This window comes from Calypte anna, chromosome Z, assembly GCF_003957555.1.
Source record: "Calypte anna isolate BGI_N300 chromosome Z, bCalAnn1_v1.p, whole genome shotgun sequence".
NCBI classification, from domain to species: Eukaryota; Metazoa; Chordata; class Aves; order Apodiformes; family Trochilidae; genus Calypte; species Calypte anna.
This window is the reverse complement of record NC_044274.1, coordinates 62,432,200-62,455,600: the sequence shown is the minus strand read 5'-3', so window position 1 is coordinate 62,455,600 and position 23,401 is coordinate 62,432,200. Positions and strand designations below refer to the sequence as shown.

The window sequence follows — 23,401 nt, the reverse complement described above, 5'->3', positions numbered from 1 at the left end:
AGACCATATAAATGTAATGCTTTGCTTAATAAAATTGAGCTTTGTTGCTAACTCATATTGAGTCATCTCTTTGCTCCCCAAGCCTGCACCCTCCGACAAGGAAGTAAAAAAAGGAAAGCAGTCTCTTATATATAGTAACGGATGGATCAAACTCAGCTAAGACAAGCTTAACTAAATATCTACAAACAAAAGACTTCACACAATTGGAACCAGCAGCTTATAACATCTCCTAAAGTGCTTACAGTTACCTCCTTTGTACTGATATATTCTATAGATTACTTTAGTAATTCACATTAGAGAAGTGGCAGCATCCAATGAATCATGAATGTATAATTCAATGTACAGTACTTTCAATGAAAAGGTTTGCAGACTGAAGTTAGTGTGTCTGCAGCCTAAGTGTGACTGAGTAGTTTTTAAAAATCCACTTAAGATCAGGCCCAAGTGAGAGCAAGGTGCAACATAATAAAGAGAATTTTTATGAATCATGTGTGCCAGGTTATATGACTATAGTCTCCAATTGTCTTGGCACATACAGCAGTTGGTGCTTACCTAAGTAAGTGTTGACTCCTCATTCAGTGCCCTAGTACATTTTATATTGTATACTGAGCTCTCCTCTAAACAGATCCCAAGTACTTCCACTTCATAAAACTCAAAGCAGGCCTAACAACAAAGATTTAATGTGAAGTGCTACTACATGCTCTTTGCTGTTCTTGCTAAGAGCTTCCATTCTAGCTTAGAAAAGATGTGAATGGAAGAGCTTTATCATCTGCTGAGAAGCTTTGAATCCTTAGAAGACACAACTTTTCTTCAAGGGGCTTTTAAAATCTCTCAAACATACTTTTAGTGTACCCCAGATGAATCAAATCAGGAATATTTGGTACACAGATCAACTTATTTGAAGTTTATGGACAGATGGAAGGCCAGCTCTCAGTTCTGGCCTAGGCACAATCTTGTTTGTGATGTCCTTCAGCCTCAAATGATTTTACACCATGGATCTCCTGTCAGGTATATTTCCTAGACATAGATTTAGCATTCTTTTGCTGAATGGAAACTTCATCCTGGTGACATCCTGAAGGGTTTCTATTTCTTAATGATCTAATCAGCACTTTTTGTAGTACGCTTACATCTAGTTGTGTGTTTATGTACGCTTTGGTGTACCAAACTGGAGTTTTAGAGCAGTATTGCTTAAAGCAAGAGTTGTAGCAATTATTCATGTTCAAGATAACTACTGGCATAAAGAAAATATTTAATGGCTTTATGCTGCAAGATAGAAGAAAATGTCCATTGCTTTGTAAAACTTGTGATCTTTTTGCACTCAGCCTGTGTTAGCACATACCCGGTTTTGCTAGCTTGGGAAAATACTCACTGAAAGCTACTGCACAAATGCATGAAGGCATAAGAATGCCAGCATACTGGAATGTGTGTCCTGTGTGCCCTGGCAGCTGAAAGGGCCAAGAGTGTCCTGGGATGCATCAAGCACAGCAGAGCTAGCTGTTTGAGAGAGGAGATTGTCCCACTCTGCATTGCACTGCATTGCGATGCCCCACCTTGAGACCTTCATCCAGTTTGGGCACCTCCATATGAAAAAGATACCAAGAGGGGGAAGGAGGACCAGCAGAGGTGGAGGTGCTGATCTATGTCTGGTGACCAGGCACAGGACACAAGGCAAGAGAACAATGATATGTCACAGGTAGTTCAGGCTGGACATTTGGACAAGGTTCTGCACTTCAGAGGCTGGCTGGTCACTGGAACAGGCTAAGAGAAGTGGTATCAGCCCCAAGACTGTCAGAGTTTAAGGAGCATCCGGATGATGCTTTTAGGCATATGGTTTAGTTTTAGGTAGCACTTTGAGTACCAGGGAGTTGGAGCTGATGATCCTTACGGGTCCCTTCCAACTTCAGATATTCTATGAGTCTATACTTGCGTCAATTAAAACCAAAAATCCCTTATTTTAAATCTTACCACACGCTGCAAGATCTTGCTTAGTGTTGTAATTATTCTTTTTTAATCACTACCTCTACATATTACCTCCATTGTCTATGCTGCCACTGCATTGCTGTGGAGACAGATATCTAAGGACAAGGTGCACCCTTCACTGGTTTAAAAACTGGTTGGATAACCAGTCCCAGAGGGTGGTGGTGAATGGTGCTACATCCTGGTGTCCCCCAGGGATCTGTATTGGGCCAAATCCTACTCAACATCTTTATGGATAATGTGGATGGGGGCATTAAGTCTACCCTCCATAAATTCACAGATGACACCAAACTGGGGGTAGTGTTGATCTGCTGGAGGGTAGGAAGATACTGCAGAGGGAGTTGGGCAGGCTGGGTCAATTGGCCAAGGCCAGTGCTATGAAGTTCAACAGGACCAACTGCAGGGTCCTACACTTTGGCCACAATAATCCCATGCATCACTACCACCTGAGGAAAGATTGGCTGGAGAGCAGCCCAGCAGAGAGGGACCTGGGAGTACTGGTTGACAACTGGTTGAACATGAGCCAGCAGTGTGCACAGGTGGCCAAGAAGGCAAATGGCATCCTGGCCTGGATCAGGAACAGTGTGGCCATCAGGACTAGGGGTGTTATTCTCCCCCTGTACTCAGCCCTGGGGAGGCCACACCTTGAGTCCTGTGTCCAGTTCTGGGCCCCTCAGTTCAGGAGCGAGATTGAGGAGCTGGAGAAGGTCCAGAGATCAAGGTGGCTGTGAAGGGCCCAGGGGGAGAGTCTTATGAGGAGATGGGGTTGTTTAGCCTGGAGGAGACTCAAGAGGGACCTTATCACTCTCTACAACTACCTGAAGGGGGTTTAGTCAGGTGGGGGTCAGGCTCTTCTCCTGGGTAACTAGTGACAGGATGAGAGGATTTAGGTTGGATATCAGGAAGCACCTCCTCATGGAGAGGGTGATCAGGCATTGGAATGGGCTGTCCAGGGAGTCACCATCATGTGGCACTTAGTGCCATGGTCCAGATGGTGTGGTGGTGTTAGGTCATAGGCTGGACTTCATGATCTTGGAGGACTTTTTCAGCCTCAATAATTCTGTGATTCTGTGACAAATCCTGAGGGGATAGAATCCAATATTCCCCAGTCCCTCTGTATCTTCAAACAGTGATACAGCATGGAAAGTGAGGCATCACTGTACCCTGCAGCATCAGCTGTCCTTCTATCCAAATATTCCTAGATTGCTTTTTGAATAGATTTGCTTTTTTGAATAGATTGCATAACATGATGGATTTTTTTCTGCACCCTGTAATTTCCCTGCAAATTTAAGTGAATTTTTAAATTTTCTTTAATATACAATTTGTTGGAGTTGCCAGAACATGTTTATTAATACAAACATTTTTGGTCTGGGAAATTCATGACAATTTTCATGTAGAGAGGTAATCTGTAACAGAGCAATCCCACAATAACAAAACCAGAATGTGTTAGGGGTGTATAGATTTCTTAAAATAGCACATGTACAAACACAGTTAAAAAGCACATTAAAAAGCTTACGTTTCAAGAACAATTGTATAGTAGGCAACCAAAATTCAACAGACCAGCACATTATTTCACAGATATGTTTCCTAAAGGTAGTTTCTTAGATGTTTTGCCAGGAAAGGATTACCTATTGTTAAGCAATGTAAATCCTGAATAATCTCATGGCCTGCCTTATAGATGGATCAGATGGTGGATCCTACAGTGGATCAGATGATAAAAGTGTAACTAAGGCTGTGATGAAGCTGGAAGATATATATCTGGAAACTCCTTAGAAGTGTAACAGTACAAGTGTACAACTAAGGATCTGAGAAACAGGTTTTGCTGGAAGTGATTTATTTCAGACAAATCAGTTAGATGCAGCAAAATATAGCTTTTGGAGACAAAATCCTTCCCACTTGGCACAGATGAGAAAGACAGGTCTCATGTGATAAAAAGCCCATGAGCCAGAAATGCTGCTCCCTTATTTTCATGTTTTCTATTTTCTTAGTCTAATGAAAAACATACCTTGAACCCTTGCCCATCTTGAATTCAACTTACTTCTATGCCAAAGTCTAACTTTTCACGTGCTGTGTAGTGAGAGGACAAGGGCAAATGGTTTCAAACTTGAAGAGGGGTATTAGGTTAGACATTAGGGAAAAAAAAATCTTTTAGTGTGGCAAGATGCCAGAACAGGTTGCCCACAGTAGTTGTCTGCTGGCTGCTCACTCTTTGGAAGTGTTCAGGGCCAGGTTGGATGGGACCTTGAGCAATCTGGTCTAGTGGGAAATGTCCCTGCCCATGCAGGGCAACAGCTTGGATCTGCTGGAATAGCAATAAAGTATCATTTTCCCTTTTCACATTCATCAGTTACCATGTTAAAGGTACTTCATAAGTAGACTTCACAAGTAAGACTTGACTTTACAGTTGTACAATTAGAATAAATTACTTCAGCTGGAAAGCAACTACATAAATCATCCAAGTCCAACTGCCTGACCTCCACAGAGCTGACCTGAAGTTCAACCTGGTGGTTAAGGGAACTGTCCAAATGCCCCCTGAACACTGACAGTCACATGGCATCAACCACCTCTCATGGAAGTCTGTTTCTGCTGCTCAATCTGTGCTCCACATTTAAATTTCTCCCCCACTCTTCCATGGTTAGGAAAAAAAAAAAAATTCTTTTGTAGCATATATTAGTGATGGAGTATTCCTGTGTCACCGTTTAACACTGGCCCGGCAATTAAACCGAAAAAATCACCTTTATCCTGGCCCAAACCAGGACATCCTGTAATTGAAAGTCAAAAGTCACGTACCAGTTTTTGTAGAAATTCAATTCTAATTTTTATAAACTACAGGAGAATCACCAGTGAAGCACAAAAGAATCTACTCTACTCTTAAAAAGTCACCTAGTTCTAGGCTAAAAACACTAAGAGCCATAGAACATCTAGGTTTGAAAAAGAAGTGGGAAAAAGCTAATGGGAGAATTAGGTAAATGCTATTTCCTTACCAGACCTACCAGCACATTTTACCAGGGTTAGTATTAACCAATGTTAACATAAGCTTGTGAAAAGTACCACTGAACTTAAGTCCTCAGGGCCCCTGCTCTGCTGACAAAAAGCAAGGTCAAGACACAGATTCATGGTGCTGAAACTTAGAAATGTGAATTGATGTGTCGCTAGAGTTTACAGTCATTGATCACAGCCATTCCTAATTTTCCATCTAGGTGACCTTGAAGTACCAAGATGGATTGAGTTCATCGTGATATATTTTGATCTGAGCTACATCAGGACTTCCTGCAAAGATCCTGTGTACTATACACTTCAGAAAAGCAATCAATTGACAAACAGTGTAAAAAGTTTTATTGGCTATGTATCTTGCAACAAATCAAGTTTAATTAATCCCCAATATTCTCTCAGTTATAGTCTGTCATAAAATAGGAATAAAGCATTTTTTTTTTCTGCATACACTGTGTCTTCGAAGTGCTAATAGAAACAGTTATAGCAGATTAAGAACAAACCTACAGCATTCCTTTACTTTAGCTGGTTCTGATACAGAGGCATACTTTTTTACTTGAGAGTCAACTCCAAGAGACTTAGCTAACTGCACAGCATTTTTATCATCACTGATTAGTGTCCCAAGGGCCACCAGCAGTCTAAAGACGGCTTCAAGATCTTGAACAACTTCCATAACTGTGCTGATTACTGATAAACATTGAGCTTTGCCTTCAATGTTGTTGACTTTATGTAAACATACAGCATAGTTCAACGTCAGTGTGGCAAGCGCAATGTGGATGTTCTTATTGCCTGATTTCAATTCTATTGCTTGTGTCAGTATTTCATCTCTCTGTTCCATCATGAGCTTCTGGCCTGCCTGGCTGACAAAACAATTGCAAAGAGCTCTAAGGGCCAGCAGTTGGTTTGCTTGCTTTCCTGTAGGGTTCAGAAATTTAAGGAGAAGGACGATAAATTCTACAAGATCCTTTTCACCGCAGAAGTTCTCATTCACAGTGGGATGCTTGACAGACAATCTAAGAATGTCTAGGGCTGGAAAGACAATATCTAAGAAACAAAACAAAAAATATTTTAGTGTTAATATTGTATTACAGACAAATGTGCTGGTGCGTTTCTTTCAGATACTGACGTTCTTAAACTCCTAGTTTTTGAAACAGACTCTAAGTTTAATGCAGGAAATGATTTACATAAAGCACAAGTTGTTTGAAATTTATAAAGACAAATATTGACAAACACTTCAATAATCACAAAACCCATGCTCCTTAACTTAAAATAAGCACAGTGCTTTGCCTCACACTTCTTCACTCTGTTTCCAAACAAGCCTCACACTTCTTTCTTGATGCTCCTGCTACTGAAACTTGACTGATGTTTATATCGTTTCTCCTTTATGTTTACTGTTGTGCAAATAACAAAACCTTATAATCTATTAGCAGTTTTGCAATTCATGCCACTGCCCCTGCTACTATCAGTACTATTAGCATCTCCTTACCATCTTCTGGTTTCTACTTCAGTCTGTAAGCTCTTTGAGACAAACTCTGTGTAAAAACCAACACAGTAAGACTTTTGGTTCATGGGAAATTATTTATCAGCTGACAGTACAAAAAATAACTGCAAGTATCTACCTTCTGGCCAGTTAACTGCTCTCCATAAAGTCTGAAGTTGCTGGGCTGTAGGTGCTTCTGTGGAGGTGCTTCTGTTGCATGTTGCAGACAATAACTTTTCTAGGATTATTAAGTCATCTTCTGTAAGCTTATGTTCTTCAGTTGCATTGCCATTAAGTTCTTTTAATTTGCCTGTAAAACAAATAGAAGAGGGAGGGCTTTCTGACTCCACAACTTCACAAAAGGACATCTTGAATGAAATACTACAAAAACACTTAACAAACAAGTTAAAGCTATTTTAATTGGTTGGGGGGGTGTTAGATTTTTAAACATTACTTTTACCAGTTTGATCATCTTTCTAGTTTTAAGTTTTTAACCACCAAGTACTGCTACTATAAAGTAGCCCACTAACACTGCAATATAAGGATTCAGAATTCACATCTTAGCCCAGGAGCAGGCAAAAATGCAGAAAATAATCACAAGACCATTATTTTTTATAACTGAAGTAGTGGAAACAATAAAGAAACTCTATGTTCTTAGTGTGGTCAGTGGTTTCTTACTTTTACTTTTTATCAATCCCATTCCCACCATGGTATTGGAAACTTTATTTAGCCAGACACTGTTACAAAAGTGTGTGAAGCTCAACTAAACTAGTTATCATACCTGAGGCTTCAAAACCAAACTACATGCTCAGACTGTGGCAAACATAGTTGTTCTTCAAGAACATTGGACAAAAAATAACTAATACAGTGTTTTAGTGACTAAGTCTTTGCTTTGCTAATTAACAGAAGTCAGTGTGTCTTGTCCCTCTCCATCTTAGTAAGTTCTGAACAAAATTCTACTGTAAAATCTGTGCAAAACTAAGTGGAGGCTAAATCTATTACTCATGACAACCATCAGAAAAAAAAAATTTCTAGTGTGCTAATCCCTTATCTTGTCCTGGAACAAGCAAACACCAGAGCACAAGAAAATCCAGGGAAAGAGGACAAGGCCAGCTGAAGACCCTTCCTGGTATTTTTTCAACAGAAAATGAAACCTAAAAAATCTGTTGAAGAGCAATACTGCAGAGAGAAGGTCCCTGAGAGTCCTGTACAAGGGTCTTGTGTGAATGTCCTGAGGTTTAATACAGCTATGTGCCATGTCCTGCACCTGGATGGGGGCAATCCCCAGTATCAGGACAAAATGGGTGAAGTCCTGATACACAGCAGTCCTGCCAAGAAGGATTAGACTGGTAGATTAGATCCCACCTGGAGTCTGCATCCAACTCTGGGGTCACCAGCACCAGAAAGACACAGACCTGTGAAAGAACAGGTCCAGAGCAAGATCAAGAAAATGATCAGAGGCACAGAATACTTCTCTGGTCATGAAAGGCTGAGTGACTGGGGGTTATTCAGCCCAGAAAAAATGCTCTGGGGACACATTAGGCAGCCTTTCAACAAATAAATGGGGCTTATAAAGAAACTAGAGACAGACTTTTTAGCAGGACCTATAGTAACAAAACACTGTAGGTCCTATCCCTGAAAGTGTTTGAGGTCCGGTTTGCTTTGAACAAGGTGACGTAGTGAAAGATGTTTCAGCCCATGGCAGAAGATATTTTACGGTCCATTCCAACCCAACCCAAACCTTTCTATGATTCCATAACTTTAAAGCCAGGAGCTTGTCCTCTTAAAGAAGTTGAAGCAGAACTGCTTATTTTAATAAAAACTTCCTTATCAGACTATCTAGACATCTACAATATTTTCAAGCTCTTTACATAACAGGGAGGAAAGAAAGTGAGAGATTTTAAATTTGGATACCTCCAAGGTGTTTACAAACACTGTAGATATAAACTAGTTTTACAAAGCCTATAAAAGTACTCAGGCACTCTGAAATATGCAGGTAACAAATAGGCTACATATTCTGTGGTACATTTACAGAAAATACAGAAAAAGATAGTAGAATAGGAATGAAACAGGGTAAAGAGAGGAAAAAATAAGCCAATAATATCTACCAGAAGTATGATAAATACTAAATATTGTATATTTTTTTTTCTTTTTTGCAGAGTACTCTAATTAAACAGAGGAGTGACCACTGTCACATGTTAACTTTCAGAATACCTTACATTAGAACTTAATAAATTACACTCTGCAGCTATCAGGTGAACTAAACTTTCATGCGCAAAATCAGAATGGGACTACACATGATCTGCATACCCAGCAGCTAGATAAAAAGTATAGAATCATAGAATTTTGAGGGTTGGAAGGAACCTTTAAGATCACCTTGTTCCAACCCCCCTGCCATGGGCAGGGACACCTCCCACTAGGTCAGGTTGCTCAGAGCCCTGTCCAGCCTGGCCTTAAACTTCCAGGGATGGGGCTTCCACCACCTCTCTGGGCAACCTGTGCCAGTGCCCCACCACCCTCATGGTGAAGAACTTCTTCCTAACTTCCAATCTAAATCTTCCCTCCTCTAGTTTGGATCCATTGCCCCATGTCCTATCACTACCTGACATCATAACAACTCTCTCCTAAGCTTTCTTGTAGCCCCTTCAGATACTGAAGGCTACAATAAGGTCTCCTTGGAGCTTTCTCCTCTCCAGACTGAACAACCCCAACTCTCCCAGCCTGTCTTCACAAGGAGAGGAGCTCCAGCCCTCTGATCTTCCTCATGGCCCTTCTCTGGACACACTCCAGCACATCCATGTCTTTCTTGTAATAGGGGCTCCAGAACTGGACACAGGACTCCAGGTGGGGTCTCAGGAGAGCAGAGCAGAGGGGGAGAATCACCTCCCTTAACCTGCTGGCCATGTTAGTCTTGATGCAGCCGAGGATCTGGTTGGCTTTCTGGGCTGCTAGAGTGCGCAGTTGACTCATGCTGAACTTCTCATCCACCAGCACCCCCAAGTCTTTCTCCTCATGGTGCTCTCAAGCCAGTCCCTGCCCAGCCTGTATCAGTGCTTGGGATTGCCTTGACCCAGGTGCAGGACCTTGCACTTGGTCTTGTTGAAGTTCATGAGGTTGGCATGGGCCCACCTCTCCAGCCTGTCAAGGTCCCTCTGGATGGCATCCCTTCCCTCCAGTGGGTCAGCCACACAACACAGTTTGGTGTCATCAGAGAACCTGCTGAGGGTGCACTCGATGCTACCATCCATGTCACCAGTAGAGATGTTAAATAGGACTGGTCCCAACACAGACCCTTGAGGGACTTCACTTGGCACTGGCCTCCACTTGGACACAGACCAACTCTTTGGGCGCAGCCATCAGGACAGTTCTTAATTCACCAAGTGGCCCAAAGTAGCATAGTATCCAAAAGTACAAGCTTGATAAAAAACCCGAAACTGACCAACAGTGGAAATGAGCCAAAGCGAAAATAATTTGGTATCTCGTATTAGGCAGAGGTCTTGTGCAATTTACTCAGACTCCTAAGCCATCAAATACATGCACCTATAAAGTGATTAATATAATTTTTAAAAGGTCAAGGCCAAGAACAGTAAGAAGGCCATGGGAAATTACTTGTCTTTTTGAAAAGATCAGAATGAAGTTACTTCAAACAGATTAAAAAACAAAACCATCTTTGACATCAAAATACTGACCTAGTATCTGCATAGGATTGGCCTGGTCAAAGGTGACAGCATCCTTTTTTGGAAAATAAATATTTTCAACCTTATCTGCAGCTGACTGGTAGGCACTCATTCCTACATAAAGAAAACACAAGAAGTTCAACAGTGTACCAAGCTGTGTGACATAAAACAACACTCTGTAAGTCTTTCCTTCTGGACATTACTAAGAAAAAATATCTTTTAAAAAAACAGAGTGCTTATGCAAATACCTGTCATTCCTTCCATTGTTTTTACATTCAAGGCTTTAAGCTTAAAGCAATACCTTCACAATCTTTTCTCCACCAATGTAAAAATTTACTGCACAAGTGTAAATTATTAATAGTAATTTCTGAATTACACTAACTGAATGCACAGTCATTCAAATGAATGGGTATTGCAGTTCAGACATGAAAATTACAAGGGTCATTTCAGAACAAAGATCTATCCTGACCCCGAATTCTTATCTTTTCATTACTTCAACGATAAATAGGCAAAGTTTTTATATACTAAATGATTTGCAGATATGTCCAAGCGACGTCACATGCAATAGCAGCATGAAATGTTTTTAAATATGACATATAATAACTACTTAGAATCACAGATGAGTTACCAATATTGTGTAATTTCCATTAAATACATATAGCAATTTCTTTGGTTAACAGCATGACTAACAGCAAGTTAAAAATGCTTCCCAAATGCAAAAAGATTACTAGCATGTATTTTAAAGCTTCTGTGCATTCCCATGTGTAAAACAAAGGCTCGTTATCCCTATTTCTGAAAAATTTACAGAGTGTAAGCAACATCAACCCACTCATTATTTTTAAATAAGTGCAAATTTGCAACAATATAGAATCCACATCAAAATGAAAACCAAAGCAGAAGATCAGGCATGCTTTTCATTAGCAGGCATCATCTCTTACCTGTATATGGATCAACCCCACCCCCTGGAGTTACTGCATTTGATGCTGAACCAGGAACATAGCGACCAGCACCTGAACAGAGACATTATGCTTTTTAAACACTACAGCTGGTAAAGAAGTACCTTATACCTGAATTCAGTTACTAGTTTTCAACCATCACTACTAAAGGTGCTATTTGCACTTAAAGGATTAACAAGAAGTCTCCAGCACCTCCTGAAATTTAAGGTTTAAATCTATGCATACACGAGGGTGGTGTTTGTGATGATGATGGCAGTGATAATAGCATTCAGAAGCAGTGTAACCCACAGCTGGGAGACATTCTAGCATGGTCTCTGGCAACTGCTGGTGCAAAGGCCTTCAGCACAGCAGAGACCATCACAAGCTCCAGGGGCAGAGGACAGCTGCCCAGCCCTCTGTAACTGGCACCAGCAGTGGCCACTCCTGTGGAAGATGGACTCACTCTGTGGCACTGAGGCCTCAGGGGATGGAACTGCAGGGTCTTTCTTTCTGCAGAGATCATAGCCTGAGCCACACAAAACAATGTTATACTGCAGTACAACAAGAATAGAGAAAACAGAGATGGTGAAGGCTGAAGGCTGTGGAATATATTTGTGAACAGGCTGGCTAAACTAGTGAGGAAGACTTTAAACTAGCTATACCAGGGAAGGTTAGATTCTAAGATTTAGAGTGAGAGGTACAAATAAAAGCCACATAATAAGAAAAAATGAACAGTAGAGACAAAAAGAAAATTACTCTTATGATCACAGCCATTCACACGCGTATCAGACTTCGATAAAACACAAGGTCTAAGACCTTAGAAATGAGGTTTGAGATGCTACACCTCTGCACCCTGCACAGGACAGAGTGACATGAGACAGACCAGACAGCAGAGGGCTCTCCTAAACAGATATGGACGTGGTTCCACAGTGGAGGAGCTCACCTTAGCAGTCTGTCCGACACTCCTGCCCCAAATGGAGAACTGAAACAGTGATCTGGAGCCCAACACTGAATGCCACTGAACACAATAAAATACGCTTCTTTAATAAAACCAAGACAGACTACAGGTTTTACAGTACCTGTAAATGGGTCTGCTGCAGGTATTGTACTTGATACAGATGAAGACCCTGGAACATAACGTCCAGCACCTGGTGAAACAGTAATAAAAGTAATGACTACTGTGCACAGCTTGATGTTATTAGGATGTCAGTACTTTTCAGAAAGAGGCAGCTCAAAAAAAAAGCACCGAACATCAAATACACCTTATCATTACAATGTAAAAAAAATGCTATTCAATTTATACAGACATCCCCTGATGCTGAAAAATACGAGAGGCAGAAATTTATTTTCTGGTGCACACACATTACATTTGGACACAGCCAAATCACAACCTTGTGCCCAAGTTATGTCTGAAGATGGATTCATGCCTTGCACTTGAATTTCTAGTTCACTGAAATAAAAAGATTTACCTCAATTATTTTAATGACATTTCATTCCTAACTTCCTCTTGGAGAAAGCAGTTGAAATAAGAGTAGTTTGTTTTGTAAATACAGTAGAGCAGAATGTAAATATTTTTACGTGGTTCAGTTTTTAAGTAATGAACTTGTTCTAGTTCTATTTACTCCCTGGAAAGGGGTTACTTATGTAATTTATTCATAGCTAGATTTTTGTATTTTATTAACTGCATGAATAGCACCTGGCCACCTCTTACTAACATGAAAAGCGGACTCTTCCACTGGAAAAAAGACTAAACTAAAAAATAAAAATGGCTTGATTACAATTCTCTTGAAGATTTGTTCTGATAAATACTTCACAAGTTCTTAAAGTCTTCATATTTTTCTTGTCAGATCTATCTGTGCCTTTCCCTCAATCATTTGAAGACAAGAAGTGCAGGAGCTATGACAATGAAGTCTGCCTGAGCAGGCTGGGAGGTATCTTGAAAACTGGCCAAGGCCAGAGGGTGGTGATCAGTGGCAGAACATCTAGTTGGAGGCCATTCACTCCAAGGGTCAGTACAGCATTTAGTCCCATTCAACATTTTCATTAATAACTTGGAAGATGGCTCAGCGTGCACTCTCATCAAGTTTGCTGTTGACACAAAAAATGGGTTGAGTGACTGATGTCATCATTTAAATTTCAGATTTTTACCTGTAAATGGATCTGAAAATTGATCACTTGTACTCAACAGTGTTTGCCCCTTCGTGTTGTCTATAATAAAGTTGGCCACTTGATCCAGAAACATAGGATTTAGATCATTCTTTTGCAGGAAGTTGTATGCAGTCAGCCAAGGATCATCAGTGATGTTATATGGCAGTTTGTAGGAGGGCCCACTTTCATTTACATCAATAGTAAAAACATAGTCATACTCCTTTAAGCAGAATGAAAATAAAAATAAATTAGAAGTCTGTCAGCACTTTTTACATATAGATGTATCAAATGCAGACTAATTATGGCCCAGGGCTAACACTAAAAATTTTAAAACTACTATTTGCAGATTGTACCAGTAATACTCTTCTACACAGGCCGTAAATAAAAAATGCTGAAACCAGATGCCAGGTTTTCCAGAATTCTCTGTCTCAGGAAGAGCTGACTACAACAATGTATCATAATAACTTGAGCAGATATATTATAAAATAACAGAAGTATCACATAACTCTCATGGACAGCTCTGGCTGCCTACTAAGCTGGAGGGCGGTCAGATGTCTCAAAAAAATTCAGACAAACAGCACATTTCTAATACCAGAAAACAACAAGCTTCTAAGGTTGCTCTAAACCACATGAGACATAAAATTAGTATCTCTAAGGCACTCCTTCAGTGCTGATACTAGTAGATACTTTTCTGTGTGTATTTCAGTAAAGGAAACATTTTTCAGATTATCTGTCCTTAGGTTCAAAAGTTACTGCAGAAAGGAGTACAAAAAGCCTAGTACCTAACATTTTCAGTAAGCCTCGTGCTGTAAATAGCAAGTGCTTCCTTTGGAAAGAATGTTAAAACTAATTTTTCAAGGTATTAGCAATAAGTACTGGTGAGCTTGATAATTTCTCTATTAAAAGTTTCCTTTTCCCCCAAATAACTTGTCTGCATTGGTTTGCTGGCTTAACAAAATGTACATCAAAAGTAATAAAGCCAGTAGTACTTAAATTTCTTTGTATTAGTAGATCAAAGACAAAAAGTACCAACAAAAACCTACTTTCTAAATTATATTTTATCTAAGAAAAGACTGAAATACACTTTTAACACAAAATGAATAATTTTCCTTAGAAAGTAATAAAAGCAACTGAAGTATTGCATATACCTTTCCTTCGAATAAGACCTTTCCAGATGTTTGCTGTGTGGCTCCAGAAGAACCAACAACATCACCAATCTTTATCCATCTTCCTTCACTAACACTCCACTGATATGCCTCTACTTTCCCATTATCTTTAATAAGCCGTGTCTGTCCATCTCTTGTCCCTGCAAGGAGGAGTGTTTTAGAGTTTGAACAAATTCAAGTATACAATTTACTTTAGGAGAAAAGTCTTCAAACAGCACTCAAATTCAAAGATGAAAAGGTAGCTAACCAAAACTTGAAGTCTAGGCAGAGAAAGTAAACAGTTAAATGGCAGAGCAAGAATAGCAGAAATCTTGACAACAGTATTTTAAAATTACAGTAATGATGCCTTAAGTCAAGTATTTCAAAAGTTCACCATTTTGCCAGAGGGATGACAATAAAGAAAGGTGATATTCTGCTGTGGTCTAACTAGATGGGAGGCTTCACACAATTATAAGGCTTATGGTACTTGCTTATCAGAAAAAAGGTGTGATGGCACTGTTTAATTTGCCACAGGAAAATGTATTTATCTGTTTAAGAGTAATCTTAATTACCACCGCTTCCACTGTATTCTTAATAATCTCCAAAGTACCTGGAAAGTGTAAACTGCCTCAAGACTACAAGATAAACAAGACAATCTCTTTTTCAAGTCAAAAGCTAAAGCAAAAAATTTAGATCTATTCTTAGGAAAAAAATAACACATTCAATAGTCCTTTTGCAAATTATGTAATTATTTTGTATTATATTGGCACAACTGATGTAACAGATACAAAACATCCTGAACATACTGCAGGATCCTGAATTCTACCTTTTCCTACATTATTTCATAAAATAAATTTACCATTTCAGTCTACAAAAAAATAGATCTATATAAACTACAGTCTTGCCTCCTGTAGAGGATAGTAGAGCAAAATTGAGGCGTTTTCTTCCACAGATGCGTTGAAAGTGATCCAATCCTTAATTTTGGAAACTATGGAAAATTTCAATACCTAAGAACCAAGATTGGGAGTAATCTCTAACATGACAGAAGTAAAATAACTTACCAGGATCCTTAAGATGTTCTCTTCCAGGAAGGTCATCAGCATTAATATCTCCCAAATCACCAGTTTTAGGGTCAATGGATGCTTGAGAAAGCTCATTTTCAAAAGCTTGAATCTCTTCAGCACTCGCTGTACGTTCCAAAGACTCTGTAAATACTCTTATAATTCCATCACTAAAGAGAAACATTCAAGCAGAAATACGATTTCAACTGTCAAAATTATTACATACATTCTGATTTTGAGTTCTGTGTCACAAGAAATCACTATTATTTTTAATTATTCCTCCATTATTTTTATGAAAGGAATTCACTCTCATGCTAAAACATCCAGAGAAGGGGCTGCATCCAGTTGGCAGCCGGTCACTAGTGGTGTCCCCCAGGGATCAGTGCTGGGCCCGGTTCTGTTCAATATCTTCATTGATGATTTAGATGAGGGGATTGAGTCCATCATCAGCAAATTTGCAGACGACACTAAGCTGGGGGGGAGTGTGGATCAGCTGGAAGGCAGGAGGGCTCTGCAGAGGGACCTGGACAGACTGGAGAGTTGGGCTGATTCCAATGGGATGAGGTTTAACACGGCCAAGTGCCGGGTCCTGCACTTTGGCCACAACAACCCCATGCAGCGCTACAGGCTGGGGACAGAGTGGCTGAGAGCAGCCAGGCAGAAAGGGACCTGGGTGTCTGGATTGACAGGAAGCTGAACATGAGCCAGCAGTGTGCCCAGGTGGCCAAGAAGGCCAATGGCATCCTGGCCTGTATCCGGAACAGCGTCGCCAGCAGGTCCAAGGAAGTGATTTTGCCCCTGTACTCAGCACTGGTGAGGCCACACCTCGAGTCCTGTGTCCAGTTCTGGGCCCCTCAGTTGAGGAAGGATATTGAGGTCCTGGAGCAGGTCCAAAGGAGGGCAACCAGGCTGGTGAAGGGACTCGAGCACAGACCCTATGAGGAGAGGCTGAGAGAGCTGAGGCTGTTCAGCCTGGAGAAGAGGAGGCTCAGGGGAGACCTCATCACTCTCTACAACTCCCTGAAAGGAGGTTGGAGCCAGGTGGGGGTTGGGCTCTTTTGCTAGACGACTTTCAACAAGACAAGAGGGTATGGTCTTAAGTTGTGCCAGGGGAAGTTTAGGTTAGATATTAGAAAGAATTTCTTTACAGAGAGAGTGATCCGGCATTGGAATGGGCTGCCCAGGGAAGTAGTGGATTCTCCATCCCTGGAGATATTTAAAAAGAGACTGGATGTGGCACTCAGTGCCATAGTCTAGCAACCGCAATGGTGGTAAAAGGGTTGGACTTGATGATCTCTGAGGTCCCTTCCAACCCAGCCAATTCTATGATTCTATGATTTAAGTAGGTTAGCCTATCTGTAGTATAATTTAAAAATTGAAGTAAGATATGACTACCAAAACGATTCATTATAAAATAGCTGTCAAACCATTTTCAGTCTAGTCATGATTTATCATATTTCTGAAGAATTCATTCTATGGCTGTAATTCACATAACAAAAGAATGACTTCTGGATGAAGTACAACACGTTTAAATTTAAGCCCCCCACACACTTTGATAACTGTACTTATAGATGAGTGATATCCAAGATAATGCCTGCAATTTCATCAAGAGTTTGCAGAGTAGACCTAGAAATACATTAAGATACCTTGCACCAACTACGATGTCACCATTGTCTAACACACAGCAGCACCACACAGACTGAGCTGGGAGTCTGATTGTTTGAGCACATTCCCCTTGTTTCCAGATTCTAAGAGATCTATCCTCTCCAGTAGTTACAAAATCTGAAAAGAAAAAAAATATTAAAAAAAAAATACTTTAAAAGTATATTTTTGTGGACTGTGATACTAGATGCCATTCTACAACTGGGAATCACAACACAGAAAAAGAACCTTTCTGTAATTTAGTACTTCTCTCAGTTGCAAGAGAGCTATAAGAAAGCCACTGCAGAGTTCTCTTCTCGGAAAACCCACAGTGCACAAATTGCAGGCTAAGCAGGCAGATAAGGAAATGAAATTCTTCTCAAGAAAACAAAACATTCCTTCCTCCTTTAAAGAATTTAAACAAAGAATTTTAAACAATTTTGTTACCATCACTGTTCCATCTTGCACTAAGCTTGCATAGTTTCACACTTGTTTTAAATTCAGATTTTTGTAAGGTAGGACTGTTTTTTTTCAGGAAACATGCATAAAATACTCTCCAAAATCTATGAAGTCCCCAATGAGGAATTTTGCTGCATAAGAGATTTATGACATACACATAGACCAATACACATGTACTTTGCCTGTGGAAAAAATGTGCAAGTGTCCTATACAACACACAAAAGTCACTGACTTGGAATTTCTCTTGTAACAACTAGTTCTGAACCTCTAAGCCTCTAACTCTGAAAACAAATGCAATTAAGCCCCACACATAAAATTCTTAACCTAAACTATTTATAACATACTTTGAAACCGCCCTGTGGAAGTAACTAAATTTACATTGTCTCAAACTGCTAAGTCACATATTACCATTTGAGTACTCCATGACAGTGCTGAAACATGGATGTAAACCTAGAGGATTATTTTGCCTATGGCTTTGCAAAAGTTTCACTGAGGTCATAGAATTAGGCACAACCCAGGACCTTCTGTCTCATCTGCTGCTGGAACAACTCTGCCAGAACGGGATTTGGAGTCAATCACAGTATTTTTTTAATTATTTATGCTAGAGGAAGGAAGTAAGCTAAATGCAACCTGAGTTCTTTAGTTATGGTGGCTCCACAGAACAACAGAATGCCTACTTTTTCATTTCACAATAGTTACAAAAACAACCTCACCTTTACATCGAGGGAAGACAGAGATGCTGTATATGTAATTTGTATGTCCATAATACACCTGCAGACACTCGCCAGAGATCTGCCATCTTCGAACACTAGCATCATTAGCACAGGAAAGGAATTCCACTTCACTGAGAATAGCTAAACCTCTCACACAATCTTCATGTCCTTTACAAAAGAAAGGAAATCTTTTAATGCAGCTTTTTCTTTCATTTCTATTATATTCCATTTCCATTTAGCTCACATCTATATCCTGGCAACCTATGCACTATGGGAACAGTATTAAAAAAAAAAAAAGACAACAAAACAATTGTTCATCATTCTATGAAAAAAAACCTAATTGTTTTTAAGTCACGTGATTTCTAGGAATAAAAATTGAAAGATTTGAAAAATCCTGCCACAAAACTGTTCACTTCATCTATGGTTTTGAGGGGTTTTAGTTTTCTTCCATTTTTAAAAGAACACAAGACCCTGATGATATTACCAACTGCAGCAACATTTACCAGTGAATGTTCTTTCACATCTGCCTGCCTTCCACAGTTTAATGGTTTTATCAGCTGAACCAGTCAACATTAATCCCTGTTCAGGCAGTATTTTCACTGCCCATATTGCAGCTGTGTGACCCTGCAAGAAAAACAACACTGTTAGACTTACCAGAATCAAATTCAGAATACTTATTTTATATTTAAGAAGAGGAACTTCATACCTGTAATGTCATCATACATCTGTCATTCAACCAGACCTTGGCTGTGGTATCCCATGATCCACTTAAAAGTGTGCCAAATTTTCCAGATGAAAGGCTGCAAACTGAAATGAACATTCAAATCAGCATGGACATGTTTCCTGCACTGCCACCAATATTATGCCAGCAATTTAAAAATATTTAATTAAAGATATTTAGTTGGTATTAGTAGTATATCTAGTGTTGAGGAGACTGGGGAAGAAAAAAGGGGAACTGTGACACCACAGTGGAAAATGGACATTCTACCTTTTTCACTTGTAATGTCCTACTTTTTCCCCACTTTAAGAAAAATCTAAGATTACATTATTATAAAATCTGTTTCAATGTTTTATATTACTGTATAAAATCACTACAAATAATTTTTTGTAAAGGAATTTGTAATGTGCCTAGAACATCTCATCCTTTTTTACACTTCTGCATGGAGCATGTCACATGCTCTTCTAACTGCTCATCAAATCCAGGTTTCTCATAAGGTATGTAAGGTATATTCCATGTCATCTTATTTTTTCTTTTCCTCACAGAAAATCAAGATATTTATAATACAAAAATAATTTTTAGTTGCTGCTTAGCAGTCCAGGGTATTTTTAAGCCAGTTGCTGAAAACAATATTTAATACATTTTTCAAAAGGCTCAAAACAACAAAGATCTGAAATGCTAATTTTTGACACTTTATAATTACATTATTAGATTGTTCAAAAGTCTACTAAAACTAGATCAGTTTACAAATAGGAAAACTTAGTATGCTACCATGAAAACAGCTGCATCTTTTTTTTTAATTAGATCAATACAATGTACACAAGGTTGGTTTAATTTGTCACATGTTGCACTGACCTGACTAAAGAGACGAGATTTCTGCAATGAACTTTTAGTCTTCACTATGTATTTAAAGCAGCAATTAATAATAGATCACCATCTAGGTAACAAAATGGGCAGTGAAAGTTTGTGTGTTTAAGAAGCTCACTTCTTCTACTTACATCAACTTTGACATAAAAATTAGGCTTAATACACTGAGAACTAAATTAACTGCTTCTTAAAAATGCACCTCTTGACAAAATGGTAACAATTTTGTCAACTGTTGTATGTTCACCCATTTGATAAAAGTTCAAACCTCCATCAATGCAAATTTCGAAGCCCCTGCAATGAACTGTGACTGCATGAATGGAGATTATAGAATCAGCCATAATTAAGTATTTTTCTGCATTAAATAGCAAGGAAGTAAAAATTTATTAACTTCATTTCCTAACAAATCATGTTAACTTTTATATAACAAACTCCCAAATAAAACTGCTACAAACCTGTGTTCTTATGGCCTTTAAGGATGTAAAGAGGAGCTTTGCTGTCAACTGTGAAAATGCAAATATTATGATCATTGCCACCGGTTGCAATCAGCCCACGAGGATAGAGGTCACTTGGAGGTATGATGCACACACAAGATACAAAATTTGAGTGGCCACTCATGCAGTGCATTTCAGTAAAACCCCTGTTAAGACTGAACATATATGATAATCATTTTAGAGTTATGATAGAAACAGTACTTATTAAGAGGCACTAAATTACAACAAGTGTTTTATAATCCACCTTTTGAGTTAATAACTATGCTTGTGCTAAATAAATACCATGGATAACACAGAAAGAATGAAAAACTTATGAGAAAAATCATATTCCAGCATTTTAACCTAGCAAGCAGTATTTAAAGCAAAAGCACTATTTAAAGCTTTTCAGTAATGGCAAGCCTGGAAGGATCTAGTTTTGGTTTTCCTTGATCATTGATAAACACTACTGAAAATATGATCACAAGTAGGTGCAGTTTGCCTTTAGGAAATCTTCTGGTGTCTCAAGACTCCAATATGTACCCTTAAACACCCTAAAATAACAGAGCATGTAAATGAAGGAAGTTCACTGCCTGCCAAATCTATTCACTGCCTCTTAATTGGCAGTGAAGATTTTTAATAGTTAAATAGATTATAACCTATTCAAGCAGCACGCTTATTTCTTCATCATAAAGCTGCTTCAGTAGTTACAGCACTAACTGGAAAAAGTTATTTATCACCACACAGTTGGTGGTGTGGAGTTGTGGTGCTGTTTTCTCTGTTTGGAGTTCCTGCCCACCTCCCACCAAAACCATAACATACCTTATCACTCCACTCTAGTGCCTGTAAAGCTTGGAATAGATAAGGAAATGCTAACACTGTAAATTCTAAATCACCCTCTCTGCTAAAGGTACAGAAAACAAATGAAAGTAAATTATCTTCTGTAGAATTTAAATAACATGCATTTTGCTTTCTCACTGAACTCTGTCTACCATAATCTCAGAGTTCTCAAAGCATAGGGAGATAATTACCAACACTGTGATGCAGAATAACTTACTCATGTCTTCCTCAACAAGCCTTCAAACATTATGGGTTAGAATTAGACTTTGCTTCCTGCAATAAACTTCTATGAAATTTAACAAGTTCTTCCCAGGAGAGAACTAATTTTTACTTTAGTGATTTTATTTTTCAGTTAAATCTCATGTAAGTAACTGCATTTGCTGAAATTAAAAGCATGTTTTTCAGCCAGCATCTGCTTCTAAGACTGGTAACACTTGAGTTCCTTCTTGATAATGGTATGTAGAAAGCCACTAGCTTATAATAACTTCTACAGAAACAAACATCACTATTTGGTTCTGCTAAACTTCTCAAGTGGAGGAAACAAAAGGGAAGAAAAAGGGTCATCGTTATGGTTTTCATTAAAGCTAAGCTATTTCCATTGTATAAGTCTCTCTCCCTTATTCTCTTTACTTTCCCTTTCTGGGAAGGGAGAAGGGTTAATAATAATTAATAATAATTAATTAATAAGTGAGCATCTGTCAGTCACTTATTTTCCAGCCCAGTGTTAAGTCTTGGCATTCTTCCTACCACTCAACTGCAGAACCACAGAGATCAACTTAAACATACACACAAGGATTCAAGAGAATTTGCCAATTATCTGTTTCCATGGAAGGCACCAGAAAGAATTTTTATGCCTAGTAACTTCAGAATGCAGCTCACAATTTGAAACTCTAGACAGGTCTGGAAGTATGTCCTGCGCCCTACAACTCCACCATCTTCTATTCAGATTGATAGCAGTAACTCTTCCAGGCATAATGATGTGCTGAAAGATCCACTGAATTCAACAAGACAAAACCAGTAGGAGACAACCCTGAGGAAGAAGAATGCTGCAGAAAATAAGGCTCAATTTTTCCACTTTTCTTTGTATTCAATTTTTCTGTCTAGTTTTTTATTTATATTCCATTTTATGTTGAAAGAAGTCTGCTCAGTAACAGCAAGAATTTTTTTTCAAAAATACTCAGAGCATACCACCTGTCAAAAGTGCAGCATTGTAAATTAGCAGGGTTATACTCACAACTGAACACCAAGAAGTGGAAACACTAATACCAGCTGGAAAAAAGATGCCACGATTTACAGACATTATCAGTATCTGTCCTGGTTTCATCTGGAATAGAGCTCATTTTCCTTTTAGCAGTTAGAATTGCACTTTTTTTTTTTTTTTTTTTTTTATTACATTTAAGTCTGTCCTGTTTTGAAGGATCTGGTATGAGAAAAACACTGATAATACACCGATGTTTTCAGTTGTTTCTAAGAAATAAAGGACTTTTTCAGTTTCAATATTTTGCTAGAGTGCAGGTGCACAAGAAGCTGAGGTGGCTCACAGCCAGAGGAAGAACGGTTCCAAACTGGACAGTGCAATTCTCCGTATCACGCAGTACCCTGCTCAGTATAAAGATATGGGAAGGTTGCCCTCTTCGTGGAACGCAGTTTCAGTTTTTCCCTCCTCCGGCATTGGGTGGTGAGCAATCGCAGTGTACACCACTTACTCTTATGTTCTATTGCTATTATTATTTTATTCCAATCACTAAATTGTTTTCTATCACCACCCACGAGTCGTTTTACAAGCACAACCTTCCCCAAACGCAGGCGTGCAGGCGGTGATGCCTCAGCCGCTCAGGAACTCACCAAAACAGAGTCCCACGGCCACGCACAAGCCCGCCCTTCTCCAGGCCCTCGCCGGCTCAGCCGGGAGTCCCAAGGGAGACCACAGCCGGGGAGACCAACCTGGCGGCTGCGCCTCCGCACCCTTCCTCTCCAGGCACACCCCGGAGCGGCCGCCCAGCGAGGGCGACTCTGCCGACGAGGGCCGCGGCCCGGAACTCACCCGTCAGGAGCCCAGAGCCGCGCAGTTCGGTCCCGCGAAACGGACACGAACCCGCCCTGGGGAAAGAGGCCTCGGGTTAGACCTCGCACGTCCTGCCCATGCCCCACCAGGGAGCAGCGAAGCCGATAAGCGCCGCCTCCGCCCGCCATGGCGGGAGGCCGCCGAGATGTCCTGACACAGCAACTACACCCACAGCCGCCACTGCCGGAAGCCGCCGAGCAGCGTGCCGGAAGAGAAGTCC

At 39.7% G+C, this 23,401-nt stretch overlaps 1 protein-coding gene across 1 annotated transcript; it reads right to left on the bottom strand.

The window, feature by feature from the left end:
* Positions 1 to 3,295: 3,295 nt before the first annotated feature.
* PLAA (phospholipase A2 activating protein) lies at positions 3,296 to 23,395 on the bottom strand. Its single transcript, XM_030467237.1, has 14 exons — positions 23,161 to 23,395; positions 20,262 to 20,455; positions 18,931 to 19,031; positions 18,728 to 18,848; positions 18,225 to 18,392; positions 17,058 to 17,193; positions 15,412 to 15,581; positions 14,354 to 14,511; positions 13,206 to 13,425; positions 12,137 to 12,205; positions 11,061 to 11,132; positions 10,135 to 10,236; positions 6,585 to 6,755; positions 3,296 to 6,009 (listed from the first exon to the last, which is right to left on the bottom strand). The coding sequence occupies exons 1-14, from the start codon at positions 23,307 to 23,309 to the stop codon at positions 5,447 to 5,449; spliced, it is 2,394 nt and encodes a 797-aa protein (XP_030323097.1). The 5' UTR covers positions 23,310 to 23,395; the 3' UTR covers positions 3,296 to 5,446.
* Between the last annotated feature and the right edge of the window lie 6 nt (positions 23,396 to 23,401).

What these genes read in the sequence shown, in the direction of transcription:
- PLAA (XM_030467237.1), bottom strand. Translation starts at nt 23,309, where the DNA reads ATGGCGGGCGGAGGCGGCGCTTATCGGCTTCGCTGCTCCCTGGTGGGG. An exon ending in ATGTGAAAGAACATTCACTG is followed by an intron (nt 18,393 to 18,727) that starts GTAAATGTTGCT and finishes TCTTTTGTAAAG; the next exon opens with GACATGAAGATTGTGTGAGA. An exon ending in ATTTTCAGATCCATTTACAG is followed by an intron (nt 12,206 to 13,205) that starts GTAAAAATCTGA and finishes CTGTTTCACCAG; the next exon opens with GTGCTGGACGTTATGTTCCA.